General features: G+C 62.7%; 1 protein-coding gene across 2 annotated transcripts in view; it reads left to right on the forward strand.

Moving 5' to 3' along the window:
- Window positions 1–14,126, forward strand: part of ASAP2 (ArfGAP with SH3 domain, ankyrin repeat and PH domain 2) — a 92,151-nt gene that overhangs the window by 24,097 nt on the left and 53,928 nt on the right. Inside the window, exon 2 of one of the 2 annotated variants that reach the window (XM_054727935.1) lies at window positions 12,192–12,264. In XM_054727935.1, coding sequence (XP_054583910.1) covers window positions 12,192–12,264 — 73 coding nt within the window. Of the gene's footprint in view, window positions 1–12,191; window positions 12,265–14,126 lie in introns of those variants that run through there. The other variant, XM_054727936.1, reaches the window with a different exon arrangement.

Below are 14,126 nucleotides of genomic sequence, written 5' to 3' on the forward strand. Positions count from 1 at the left end.
CCCAGAGACCGGCGGGAGGGAGCCGGCTCCAGGCCTGGCTCTGGCTGAGGCAGGGGTGAGTCTGGCTGCGTGGGTGGGGTGTAAGGAAGGAAAGGCAGGGGATCCCCTGCTTCGTGCGCCTCCTCGCTGAGGCTGCTCTGACGTGTGTAGATGGAGGCGTTTCAGCTTCCGTCCGGAGCTGGCCTGGGCCTTCCTGGTGCCTCGCACGTGACTGCGTCCCTTCTGGAGGGGGTGGGGGGGCGGGGAGGAGCGGGGCGGGGGGGGGGCGTGGGAGGGGGGAGCGTCGCTGGGCCCGTCTGCTGAGCGAGGGAGGCTGGGCTCGGAGCACCCGGACAGGACGGACTGTCCAGTGTGACCAGGAAAGCGCACAGTAGGGCTCACGGTGCTGCCGGCGTGGGGAGCGGCTGTCTTGAGAAGAACCAGTAGACGGGCCGCCTCCCGCACAGCTGGACTTTGAAAGTGTATTTATTCCAACATGAACGGTCAACGGGCGACTAGCCAGTGTGGCTCAGTGGATAGAGCCTCGGCCTGCAGACGGAAGGATCCCGGGTTCGATTCTGGTCAAGGGCACAGGCCCGGGTTGCAGGCTCGATCCCGTGTGGGGTGTGCAGGAGGCAGCCGATCCGTGATTCTCTCTCGTCATTGATGTTTCTCTCCCTCCCTTTCCCTTCCTCTCTGAAGTCAATAAAAAGAAAGGAGAGGAGGAAGTTATGGGCGAGCGGCACTGTCTGCCTTGTGGTTCCGTGGGCCGCGTGTGCTCCCTGTGGCTTCCCTCCCCCACGGCGGGGCGGGGCGGTGCGGGTGAGGAGCCTGGTCGGGCGGCGCTCACCAGGTCTGCTCCCCGTGGGCCGCCGCGATCTCTCACACGGATCCCCGCGTGTTCTGTGTCTGACGCCACCTCCGTGCCCCGCCGGGAGCCCCAGCGGCTGGACCGGGAGCCCGGAGCCTGCAGCCTCAGGGCCGACCTCAGGGTCCGGAACCCGCGTCCGGGGTGTGCAGCCTCGGGGGCTGCGGCCGGAGTCCCTGCGCTCCGTCCCCCTCGGGAGGAGGCTTGCGGCCCCGTTACCGAGGCCTCCCTCCCGGGCCTCCCGAGTTCCGAGGCAGATTCCCCGAGACGGGAAACCGCAGGGCTTGCGTGTTTCAGGTCTAAGTGCAGCGTGTGTAAGTGTGTGTGTGTGTGTAAGCGCATGTGTGTGTGTGTGTGTAAGCGTGTGTGTGTAAGCGTGTGGGGCTGAGCCGGCGGTCCAGTCCCTGTTCCCTGTTCTCTCGTGTATTGACCTCTCACGGGCCGGCGTGAAGACTGGGTCCCAGGAGCCGGGACGCCGTCACGGTCGAGCTGTCAGGCGTCGCCGCCGCCCACGTCCCTCCCGCTGGACACTCACTCGGTGGCGGTGGCGGCTTTTTGTGGTCAATTCCTTCGTGTTTTCTGCGTGGACGGCCCTGTCATCTGTGCCTGGCGGCTGCCTCCTTCCTTCCGGTCCGTGTGCCTTCCCCTCCTGTCCTGGCTCTCTGGCGCCCCCGGCCGCCCAGCAGCCCCGGGAGGGGGGGGCGTTCCTGTGGGTGCTGACCTCTGACCTCCGGGCCAGCACCAGGTGACCCAGGTGACACGCCTGCCTTTGTCAGATGCCTCCCCGCTCCAGGCTGCGAGCGTCTCCGTCATGAAGGGGGTTCCATGTTGTCGGCAGCTTTTCCGCGTTTGGGCTTGTTGACACGTCGCGTTTCTCATGCTGCGCCACCCTGAGGGGGTGGGAGCCGCCCTGGGGGGGGGAGGGAGCCACGGGGAGGGGGGAGGGAGCCGTGCGCACAGGTGAGCACAGAGGCCGTGCCCTCCTGCTGGGATCTGAGGAGCGCCGTCCGCACGTCCTGGTTCGGCCGTCCATTCGGAGCGGACAGTGGTCACGGGCGGGAAGGGCTGCTCCTGTTTCTGGTCCGTGTGCACAGCACCCTGCTGGCCTCTGGGTCACGTCGTTGTATTTTTATTGATTTCAGAGAGGAAGGGAGAGAGAGAAACACCGATAATGGGCGTGAGTCATTGATTGGCTGCCCCCCGCACGCCCCCTACTGGGGGTCGAGCCCGCAACCCAGGCCTGTGCCCTTGGCCAGAGTGGAACCACGACCTCCTGGTTCACAGGTCGACACTCAACCACGGAGCCACGCCGGCCGGGCACTTCATTGTGTTTTGAGGAGCGGGAAGGCCTGTGGGGGGGGGACGGTGGCCGCAAACCTGGCGGCCTTTCGTGTACGCCGGACACGGCACCCGTACGACCTCTTCCTTCTCCTGACAGCCAACGGTGTCGGCACGCTCCCTCCATTCTACCAGTGAGGGCCTGGCGGGGCTCCTGGGAAGGGAAGAGACGGGAATTCCATTCCACCTGCCGTTAACCGGGCGCCATTCCCATTCTGTGCCGACCGTCCAGCCCACGGGGGACGTGTGCATTCCCAGCTCAGCCCGCAGCCAGACCGCACCTGCTTCCTGCCAGACTCTCCGCCGAATCAAGGAAAGGGAGGAGCAAAGGAGTGACACCTTGATCCCCACGGGTGAATCCATCAGGCAGAAGAGCGGGCGCAGGGCCGGGCCGGCAGAGAGGGTCCCTGGTGGCGGGCGTTAGGGCCGTGATACGTTAAGGTTTAGGGGGGCATCGGAGACAGGCTGCGGATCTCGTTACCGGAGGGACACACGTGAATCTCAAACCGGACCTCACTCTGGGATTTCTGTGTTTCTGGGCAAGTCGGTGAACCTTCCTTAGCCCTGTTTCTTTTTATCTTATTTTAACTTTATATCTCTTTGTTGATTTCAGAGAGAAAGGGAGAGAGAGAGAAACATCAATGATGAGAGAGAATCACTGACCGGCTGCCTCCTGCACAACCCCCACTGGGGATGGAGCCCACAACCCGGGCAGGTGCCCTGACTGGGAATCGAACCCTGACCTCCTGGTTCCTAGGTCAACAATGCTCAACCACTGAGCAACCCCAGCCAGGCTCTTTGCCCTGTTTCTTCCGGGGATGAAAGGAGAGAGGGTGCGATGTATATTTCACAGGTGCTCGGGGTGTGTGTGTGTGTGTGTGTGTGTCTGGTCTCGGAAGTGAGGCCAGCGGTGTGAGCTGTGCTGGAATGAAGCTTTACTTCCCCGGCCAGACCGTACCGATGGGCGTGGCGCTGGCCTGCCCTCCCCGGAGCGTGCTGTGCTGGTTTGCAGATAGGATCTGAGCGGCCGGGGCGGCAGGGAGGGCGGGTTCCGTCTCTGGCTGAGGCTGTCTGGCGCCTCGCCCGCCCGGAGCCCCACATCCGCCCGGAGCCCCACATCCCGCTGACTCATGTTTGCTGAGCAAACGCACTGAGGCTGGCACTGAGCTGTACGGCGGCCTGCGGCCCTCCGGCCGCGGCTCCCCACCCTCTTCTGGGCGGACGGACGCCCCCTCGGCGGTCGGGTGCTGTCCGTGCGTGGTCGGCGCTGGAGCAGCCTGGCAGCCTGCGCCTCACCCGGAAGGAGCATCTTGGGTCGGATCCTGGGTCGGGTGGAGTGTGGCTTCTTTCTGGGGCCTTTGGGGGAAGAGCTGGAGGCGATGGCTGTCAGCAGGAGGGGACCCCAGGCCTGCGGCTCCTCGGAAAACCCGGATAGACGCCTGGAGGGACCCCGCAGCTGGCCCCCATTTTATCTCTCGTCCCTGTTTTCTTTCCGGCTACAACTTTTCTTTCTTTCTTTTTTTAAGTTAAATGTTTTTATTGATTTTTTTATTTTTATTTTTTCAGAGAGAGGCCGGGAGAGAGAGAGAGAGAGAGAGAGAGATAGAGAAACATCCATGATGAGAATCATGGACCGGCTGCCTCCTGCACGCCCCACACTGGGGATCGAGCCCACAACCCAGGCGTGTGCCCTGACCGGGAATCAAACTAGTGACCTCGGTTGGTTGAGGTCAGCACTCAACCAGCTGAGCTACAGCGGCCGGGCTAACCTCTCTTCCTTTTCTTCCTTCCTCTCTGGAGCGGCATGAGGTTGGGGACCAGCTTTTTTTTTTTTTTTATCTCAGCGAGGAAGGGAGAGGGAGGGAGAAATAGAAACATCCGCGATGAGAGACAATCATGGACCGGCTGCCTCCTGCACGCCCCCTACTGGGGATCGAGCCCGCACCCCCGGCTTCTGCCCTGACCGAGAATTGAACCCTGGCTCCTACGTCAACACTCAACCATTTAGTCACACCAGCCGAGCGTGGGTGCAGCTTTTGAATCTGCGATGACTGTCCGGTGAGACGTACCCGTGTTCAGACCATCCGGTGTGAGACTTGGCGAGCGTCAGCTCCGGCGTGAATGGCGTGTGTGGCGTGTACGTAACCGAGGCCCGGTGACATAGAATCACATTTCGCTCCAGAGCGTTGCTTTAGTTCGGCCTCCCCTGAATGCCGGGCGCCGTGAGGGGTTGGTGGAGAGAGGGCGCCGGCGTGAACAGAGGCGTGCGGGTCGGTGTCGGAGAACCGGAACGCCTGGCCTTCGCACAGCCGCGAGCGGTGGTTCACGACGCGCGCTGTTCCCGGAGCGCACCCGCCGGCACAGGCTCTCCCGTGGAGGAGGTGACGGGACCGGAGAAGGAGCTGTTACATGTTTGTGTAGCGGTATCTGCTCCGTGTATGTCATGCCGATGAGTTAATTAAAATGCTTTGGAGACCTAGTTCGCCGGAAAAATCAAAGGTAGATGGACCCCGTGTTGCGGGCAAGTAGGGGCTGGAGAAGGAGGCGTGTTTCCGCCGAGAGAGGCGGGCGCGGGTTTGCTGTGAGCGGGACTGACTCGGGCAGGACGCGCCTGTCCCTGGGTCCGCCGGCGACCGGGGCTCACACGGACTTCCTCGTCCTCAGGCTCGTTGCCGAGAACGCTCCGGCGCGGCCCTCCCGGGAAGCCGTGTGTCCAAAGACCAGCCAAGTGTGTTCCCCGCGCGGGAAGGAGGTGCACGTGGGTTCGTGTTGATGACGCGGGAAGGGGGTGCACGTGGGTCCGTGTTGATGGCGCGGAAGGAGGTGCACGTGGGTGCGTGTTGATGACGCGGAAGGAGGTGCACGTGGGTCCGTGTTGATGACACGGAAGGAGGTGCACGTGGGTCCGTGTTGACGACGCGGAAGGAGGTGCACGTGGGTCCGTGTTGATGACGCGGAAGGAGGTGCACGTGGGTCCGTGTTGACGAGAAGGAGGTGCACGTGGGTGCGTGTTGACGACGCGGAAGGAGGTGCACGTGGGTCCGTGTTGATGATGCGGAAGGAGGTGCACGTGGGTCCGTGTTGATGACGCGGAAGGAGGTGCACGTGGGTCCGTGTTGATGAGAAGGAGGTGCACGTGGGTGCGTGTTGACGACGCGGAAGGAGGTGCACGTGGGTCCGTGTTGATGACGCGGAAGGGGGTGCACGTGGGTCCGTGTTGATGACGCGGAAGGAGGTGCACGTGGGTCCGTGTTGATGACGCGGAAGGAGGTGCACGTGGGTCCGTGTTGATGAGAAGGAGGTGCACGAGGGTCCGTGTTGATGACGCGGAAGGAGGTGCACGTGGGTCCGTGTTGATGACGCGGAAGGAGGTGCACGTGGGTCCGTGTTGATGACGCGGAAGGAGGTGCACGTGGGTCCGTGTTGATGAGAAGGAGGTGCACGTGGGTCCGTGTTGATGACGTGGAAGGGGGTGCACGTGGGTCCGTGTTGATGACGCGGAAGGAGGTGCACGTGGGTCCGTGTTGATGAGAAGGAGGTGCACGTGGGTCCGTGTTGATGACGCGGAAGGAGGTGCACGTGGGTCCGTGTTGATGACGCGGAAGGAGGTGCACGTGGGTCCGTGTTGATGACGCGGAAGGAGGTGCACGTGGGTCCGTGTTGATGAGAAGGAGGTGCACGAGGGTCCGTGTTGATGACACGGAAGGGGGTGCACGTGGGTCCGTGTTGATGACGCGGAAGGGGGTGCACGTGGGTCCGTGTTGATGACGCGGAAGGGGGTGCACGTGGGTTCGTGTTGATGACGCGGAAGGAGGTGCACGTGGGTCCGTGTTGATGACGCGTGGCCCGGAAGCTTCCTTTTGGGAAATGGTGGGAGCATTTCTCTTGCTTCCTGTTTCGCTGCTGTGAGTCCTCACCCGAGGATGTTTTCTGTGGGTTTTTAGGGGGCAGGGACAGCGAGAGACAGAGAAATGTTCGTGTGGGTTGAGCCTGCAGCCGAGGTTCGTGCCCTCAACCGGGAGCTGAACCCGGGACCCTTCATTCCGAAGGCCGTGCTCTATCCACTGAGCCACACCGGCTAGGGCTGGGAACATTTCTTTTGTATAAACTCGTCAATACAGATCTTTGATTATATTCAGGCTTCACACGTAGAGTCCCTCAACAAGCCTGGATTACGCTAGGACTGTGGTCGGCAAACTCGTTAGTCCACAGAGCCAAATATCAACAGGACAACGATTGAAATTCCTTCTGAGAGCCACATTTTTTAAACTTAAACTTCTCCTAACGCCACTTCTTCAAAACAGACTCGCCCAGGCCGTGGTATTTTGTGGAAGAGCCACACTCAAGGGGCCAAAGAGCCGCATGTGGCTCGAGAGCCGCGGTTTGCCGACCCCTGCGCTCTAGGGGTAAGCGCGGGCGCTTGATCTTGGAGGAGCAGTGAGTGTGGATCCACACAGGCAGGGCGGGTGTGAAACCCTCCCGCCAGCCGGGGCGCTCCCTGCGGGGGAGGGAGCAGAGAGCCCTTCTCAGGACGGGCTGTGGCTGTGGTTCCCGGCTCCCGGCTCAGCTTGCAGCTCCCCTGGCGGGAGGGGCGGCTCTTCTGCCTCGAGGGCTCTGACGGGTGCGTGGTTCGGGGACAGAAGCACTAACAGGGTCTCTCAGGCGGTGCCACAGGGTAGACGATGCTTCCTGACTGCGCCCCGAAAACTCGGCCAGGCACCCCTTAGTGCTCGTGGATCGAGCAGGAGGTGGATGTAAAAATATGTCTATTTTTAGTGATCTCAGAGAGGAAGGGGGAGGGGGAGAGAGAAACATCCGTGACGAGAGAGAGTCGCTGATCGGCTGCCTCCCGCACGCCCCACACTAGGGACGGAGCCCACAACCCGGGCCTGTGCCCCGACCGGGAATTGAACCCTGACCTCCTGGCTCATAGGTCAACACTCAACCCCTGAGCCAGGCCGGCGGGCGCGGGAGATGGATTTCATGGGTTATGTAGGTGTCATCGGGGTGTGTGGCGAGAGGAGGGGAAGTGTGAGGAGGTCCTCTGTCGGCCTCGGGGGAGACCGGGGTGAGCTCGGTGCTTCAGAGGGTTAAGCTGCTGCCGTGCACGCGGCAGGTGGGCGCGCGAGTCACGGGCCTGCAGCTGGCACTCGGGGCACCTGCCGGCGCTGATCGGCACGGCCTGGGCCGGGTGTGACCTGCCACCGGCGCCTGGTAGCGGCCGCGGTCGCTCTGCCTCCCGCTCGGCGGGCGGGCAGGAGGAGGCCGTGCGATGCTGCCTGGTCAGTGCCACCTGCAGCAGGTCAGGTCCAGGAGTAATAACAACAGGGTGGTCGTCATTAATAGAGGCTCCACCCAGCCGGGGGGACTCGGGGGCTGACCGTCGGCCTACGAACCAGGAGGTCACGGTTCAGTGCCCGGTCAGGGCACACGCCCAGGTTATGGGCTCGATCCCCAGTAGGAGGCAGCCCATTGGTGATTCTCTCATCATTGATGTCTCCCTCTCTCTTTCTCCCTCTCCCTTCCTCTCTGAAATCCATAAAAATAAATTTTTAAATGTATATTTTATTGATTTTTTTTTTTTTTTTTTTTTTTTTTTACAGAGAGGAAGGGAGAGGGAGAGAGAGTTAGGAACATCGATGAGAGAGAAGCATCGATCAGCTGCCTCCTGCACACCTCCTACTGGGGATGTGCCTGCAACCAAGGTGCATGCCCTTGACCGGAATCGAACCCAGGACCCTTCAGTCCCCAGGCCGACGCACTATCCACTGAGCCAAACCGGTTAGGACTAAAAATATATTTTCTAAAATAGAGATTCCAGGCGCTCGGCCTGATGGCGAGCACGCAGAGCCCGGTCTTCCCACGCCAGAGCGCCTGCTCGGAAAAGGCCTGGTCACCGGGGACGGGAGCTGCCTGGCAGCAGCTGGCCTGCCCGTGAGCTTCCAGGGCCCCGGCCGCCTGGACTTGGCATTGGGGAGGGAGCAGCTGGAAACCTTGATGAGGGTGAACTCTCTGCTCCTCAGCTAACGAGGCTGACTCGCCCGTTGCCAAGGAGATGCCGTCTGGGGAGGGTGCCAGATCCCCGGGGGCCCGGGGAGTCTCCCGCGAGCTCGGTCCTCACCGGCACCCGGTGGTCAGTCAGTGTCAGCTGTTCGCCTGCCTGACAGGACGTTGGCCTTGGACCTGGGTTTTGTTTTTTAAATATATTTTTATTGACTTCAGAGAGGAAGGGAGAAGGAGGAGGAGAGAGAGAAACATCAGTGATGAGAGAGAACCATCGATCGGCTGCCTCCCGCACGCCCCCCACTGGGGATCAAGCCCGCAACCCAGGCCTGTGCCCTGACCGGGAATCCAACCGTGACCCCCTGGCTCATGGGTCGACGCTCAGCCAATGAGCCCCCCGGCCGGGCTGGCCCTTGCTTTTGACCGGAGTGCATCGGTGGGCTTGCTGGGGCGCCGGTTACAAGCTGTGCCGGGGTTCTTGTCCCAGCCGCACACAGGGCTCAGCATTCCGGAGAAGGGGCTGAAGCGTAGATGATTCCAGAGTCCGGAGACGAAAGATAGCTTTGACAGGCTTTGGGGGTCAGAGGAGCTTCCCGCAGAAGGAACGGAAGACTCCTCCCTCGACTGAGGACCCTGCTTCTATTAACACAATCTGTCCCAAGGCAAGGTGGAGATAATACCCTTCAAAGGGTAGGGCATCCAAGGGCATTGTCAGATTGGGGAACAGCCTACAGCTGTTCAGGTGTTCGGCCAACAGGAGGCAATGAAATGCCCTGAGCTGTCTGGCGGCAAACGATTATCCTATTCAGGTTTAGGGGGAAGTGCGGTTGAGCCGTTTCCAACAGGGAAACTACACACGTGGCTCACCCTTGTCGAGCCGCCCAAGCTTCGCCCACCTTTTGGTGACACTCCGGTCGTTGCTGCGCGCTGGGATTGGTTCCCGCAGAGGCGTGTGAGGCCGTGAGGCCGGGCGGAGGGACGCGGATGGGCCCTGGTGCCTGTGTCCCAGGGTTCGCGTCCCACCGGGCTGCTCACTGCCTCGTGCCTCCGTCTCCCAGGCGCCCCCGGGTCTCAGCATCCTGTCTGAAATGTGGGGATGATGCTGTCACCGAGTCAGATCGGCGTTCAGAGGGCCCCGGGCCAGGACCAGGCAGGGCAGCTGGCCGGTGGGTGGGAGCTGTCCCCGTTGTTCCTGCACACGCACCCAGTTCCTGTCGCCGCTCCTCTCTCTCCTCCTTCCTCCACCTGCGCTCAAGGCGCGGATCCGGGACACCGCACGTCCGGCCACAGTCCCGCCCCCCTCCACACGCTGAGAGCCTCGCGGCGACGTGTCCCCGGCTCTTCGGCTTCATCGTGCCCACTTATCCGAGGCCGGACTTCGGCCACTCGCCGCCTGGACCCCATCCAGGAGCCGAGGTCAGCGGAGGAGCTGGCTCAGCGGCCCTGGAGTCCAGGCCCCGCGGTCAAGGGGCGGCTGATGGGAAGGAGGGGCGGCTGGCGGCGGAGGGAGCAGAGGCCGGCAGAGCGGGCTCTCCGCGTGGAGGCCAGGGCTCTGCGTCCCACGCTGGCTGTCCGGGGCGTCACAAGCACGGCCGCCTTCCGCGCCCCCGGTGACCCGAGTGTCCCGGCGAGCTGACGCCCGCACTGCCTGTTGGAGAAGGCAGGGGCCTGGCCGGCGGCTCCCCGGGTGATCATCTCTCTCCGTCTCCCCTCCTCTCTGCAGTCAGTAAAAACAGACTTAGAAAGGAAAGAAGCCGCTCTCCCACGTCTCTTCCCCCCCGGGCACATCCCGTGGGGCGTTCACGTGGCTCGATCCTGTTCCCTGGGGAAAGCGCCTGCGTCTGCCCCATTGTCTTCTGGGGCTGACCTCACCCCCAGCCGAAGGTCACCTCCCAGCCTCCGCTGCGGCTCCTGCACCCCGGCCGGCGGGGCTTCCGGGTCCGGCCCAGCGTGGGGGCCGCCCCTCCTCCTCCCACTTCCCTCGGTGCCCAGGGAGCACCTCCTGCCGCCAGGTCCCTGTTTGTTTGCGATGATCCCCCCGGGACGGCCGCTTCCTGCCCTGCGTCTGAGCTCCGCACTCAGTCCCGGGGGCAGAGCCGGAGTGAGGAGGCGTCTGGGGACCCAGGCGGGCGTCCTGCCGGCGTCTCCCCCGGGAACAGCACCAGGGCGGGCACTGGGGGGCCTTCCGTGCTGCTGGTGCATTCACCTCCATTGTCGGCTCCCAGGCCTCGCCCCGAACACCAACGTGGGGTCTTTAGGAGCCTCGGTTCCCTGTCTCCTGCTCTGTGTCTCGGGCGTTCACCGCTGCCGAGTGCGGGGACGGGTCCAGGGAGGGCGGTGGCACTGGGGGCTCCTGACAACACGGCCCCTTCACAGTCCCGGCCTGTCCGCCCTCCGCCCGCCGTCCTCGCCGAGTGGAAGCTCCGCCGCTGCCGTCGGAATCCAGCCCGCCGGGTGCCTGTCGTTGGCGGGTCGTCCCCCAGGTCGGGCATTTGGCTTCTCCCCCGTTTCTTCTCAGCTGTACAGGCGCCCCCGAAACAAGCAAGGCCACCTCTTCGGCCTATTTAGGGCTCAGTGGTTGAGTGTCGACCTATGAACCCGGAGGTCAAAGTTTGATTCCCGGTCAAGGCACATGCCCAGGGTGTGGGCTCGATCCCCAGTGTGGGGCGTGCAGGAGGCAGCCGATCCAGGATTCTCTCATCACTGATGTTTCCTAGTCTCTCTCTCTCCCTCTCCCTTCCTCTCTGAAATCAAACAATTAATATATCTCTCTCTATACATATATATAAAAGCCTAATATGCAAATTGTCCCCGCGGGAGTTCGACCAGAAGACCAGGAGTTTGATTGCTTGCTATGACATTCGTTGACCACCAGGGGGTGGTGCGGGACAAAGGAAGGCCCTGATCGCCGGCCAGGCCTGGGGACCCTACCTGTGCACAAATTTCGTGCACGGGGCCTCTAGTGTGTATATATAAAAAGTCGTTGTGCTAGAACCAGGACTTCCTATGCCGCTGAGTGAGGGTTCGGGAGGTGACTCCGGGGGCTGGAGCCCAGAGCCCGTGTGGGTGGCAGGGGCTCTGTTACAGGCGAGCGGCACTGCAAAATGTTACGGCCAAAACGCACGAAGAGAAATCGGTGCTGTTAGCCGTGCCCGGAGACGCCAGGCTCTGCCCTGCAGGGCGTCGCTTCGTCCGTCAAGAGCCCTGTGGTCGGGGTCCCTGTCCCACGGACACTGTGGCCTCCCTTCCGGCCCAGCTCGGAGGGGCCCGCCTGCCTCCGTGGGTTAGCTGGGTGGGAAGGCAGGTTCTCCCACCTCCTTTGCGGACGCGGAGCTGTAGTAACCCTCCGAGCCTGCGTCACTGGGCACCTGGCGTTTGCACACCTCCACCGGGGCCCGCTGAGTGCCGCCGCCGCTGGTGGCCAGTCTGTCAACGCCTGCTGAGTGTGAAACACTAAGTGTGTCTGTGTCACCAGTCGCCCTTGCAAAGCAGGGTTTGTTCCTCCCGCTCTGGGAGGGACTGAGGCTTGGCAGGGCTGGGGAGCACGCCTTCCGAGCCAACGAGCAAGGATCCGTGTGGGCCTTTCTGCCTCCCTGGCCGGGGGAGGGGGCGCTGTACCAGGTGGCGTCCTGGGTGGGCTGACGTGGCAGTCCGCCCCCGCACTCCAGCCGTACCCCTGCCCACGGCGTTCCCCGGAGCCCAGGCCCGGCCCGGTGCCGTGCCGGTTCCCAGGGGGAACGGAGGGTCGGCCGTGGGGTTGGGCCAAGGGACCGGGTTCTCTGCGGAAGGCCGAGTCCGGCAGGTGGTGTGTGCAGGGGCCGCTCACACGCTTCAGGCGGGCGAGGCGCGGGAGGGGTCCGCGGTGAGGGCGGCCCCACCCTCACACCACACGGGATTTGTCCTGCGCGGCAGCCGCGGCGGCCTCGGGTGGCCCTCCCATGCCGCCCCCGGTAGCCGTGACCGGAGCCCAAACCCGCGTTGATGCGTCTCCTCTGCGTTTCAGGCTCTGGACGTGGACCGGATGGTGCTGTACAAGATGAAGAAGTCCGTGAAGGCCATCAACATCTCCGGGCTGGGTGAGTGCCTCCCGGCTGCTCCGTGGGCAGCACCGCCCCCGAGGCCCGGCCGCCGCTGGTCACTGTGAGTGAGGCCCCGGCTGGTCACTGAGTGAGGGAGGCCCCGGCTGGTCACTGTGAGTGAGGGAGGCCCGGCCCCGGCCCTGTCTGTGTCCAGGGGTCATGCATATTTGCATACAAAGTCTTGGGTTGACTAAGTCCCCTTTTTCTGGGCGTGCAGTTACAGAGGTGAGTTGAGGTGTTGACACTTTAGAAGTGTTTCTGCGGGAGTCGTGGTGTCCAACCATCCGTGTGTGTGCATGTGTGTGCATGTGTGTGTGAATATATGTGTGCATGTACGTTGTTATGTCCGCTGTCTGTGCTCACCGCCCTCTCACGTTGCGGAGATGGGCTTACTCTGCAGGTGTCGGCGGTGTGTGACGCACTGTCCTGCTGTGTGAGGGTACACGGTTCCTCAAACAGGAATCGAGGTGCCTGGAGCAGCCGCTGCGCTTCGGAAGCCCTTGAGCCAAGAACGGTGTTTACTGTCCGACCGGGACCCACACGCCTGCCCACGCCTGCCTCAGAGCGGCGGTCTGACCTGTCAGGGACCCGGTGCCCGCGGTCCTGGTTTAAACACAGACAGCGGCCCCGCCTCAGAGTTTGGGCTCAGTCGGTGCCGGGTGGAGCCTGAGTGTTTGCTAATCAGCTGCGTGCGTGGGTGGCACTGAAGCTGCTGGCCTCTGAGAGTATAGCTGAGACACACACTTGCACATGTATGCACACACATGCACATGTCTGCACACGAAACACTCACTTGCGTATGCACATGTGTGCACACTCGTGTATGTGTGCATGTGTACACACACATGTAACACCCAGCTTTATGGACTGGACCGAAAACGCATCAGCAAGCCCCCCACGCATACAAAGCGACCGTTTTCTTACACGATAGGTCTGTTTTCCCCAGAGTAGTTCTGACAGCCACTTGTTGAGAAACGGTTTCCACCGTAATTTCCTCGATCACCAGAGCCTGCTGTCTGACCTCGTTTAAAAAGCCGGTTCGTATTTATTCTGGAACTTGTGCTGGTCTAGGTTCCCTGCTTAGCCCCAGTCCGGAGGTGCCCCGCTGGACGGCAGAGCTGATTTCTCGTGTGTCTGACGTGGGGGGAGAGGGGGGGAGATGTTTGTCTGTCTCTGGAAAGGTCCCTCCGTTGTTGACGTGGGAGAGGAACCTCGCATCTGAGAACTGAAAGCTCGTGTGGGAGGACCCTGGAGGCGGGGTGTCCTCGTGGGGTGCGGGAGAGTCATTTCTGGGGGCGGCTTGCCCCGGGACGGGGAAGTGAGCTGTTCCTGCTCCTCTCGGGCCAGCCGGCCATGGGCAGGTTCCACGAGGGCGGTGGCGGCGCTGAGGAAGTGGGGGCGGGGGGAGCCTGGCCTCCGCGAGCCGAGATGTGGTCTGAGATTCGGGCTATCGCTCGTCTGCTGGCTAAGAGTGACCATCGGGTCCCGGTGGGTGGCTGGGGGGACCCTATCAGCCAGGACCGCCCGTTCGTCACGGGAGGAAGCTGAGCTGGAGGCAGCGCCAAGGTCGGTGCCGTGAGTCCCAGGTCAGCAGGAGCCGTGCGTGGGGCCCTCCTGGTACTTGGAGGGTTTGGGCTGCTCTGGGCTGGGCCCTTCTCACCGGCGTGTGGGTCTGCGGGCGGCCTAAGGAGTCTGCACCCCAAACGTAGTATGAGAGGTGATGCAAGCAAGCCTTCCTGGGAGGCAGGCACCCCAAGCATGGCCCGGTTGTGAGAGGTGTCCGTGACCGGAGATTAAAGCAGCACAGGCTAGCGGCCCGCGGGTCTCCGTGCCCTCCGTCCGGGCTGGCTCTCCGCCGC

This window comes from Eptesicus fuscus, chromosome 16 (assembly GCF_027574615.1).
Source record: "Eptesicus fuscus isolate TK198812 chromosome 16, DD_ASM_mEF_20220401, whole genome shotgun sequence".
Taxonomy (NCBI): domain Eukaryota; kingdom Metazoa; phylum Chordata; class Mammalia; order Chiroptera; family Vespertilionidae; genus Eptesicus; species Eptesicus fuscus.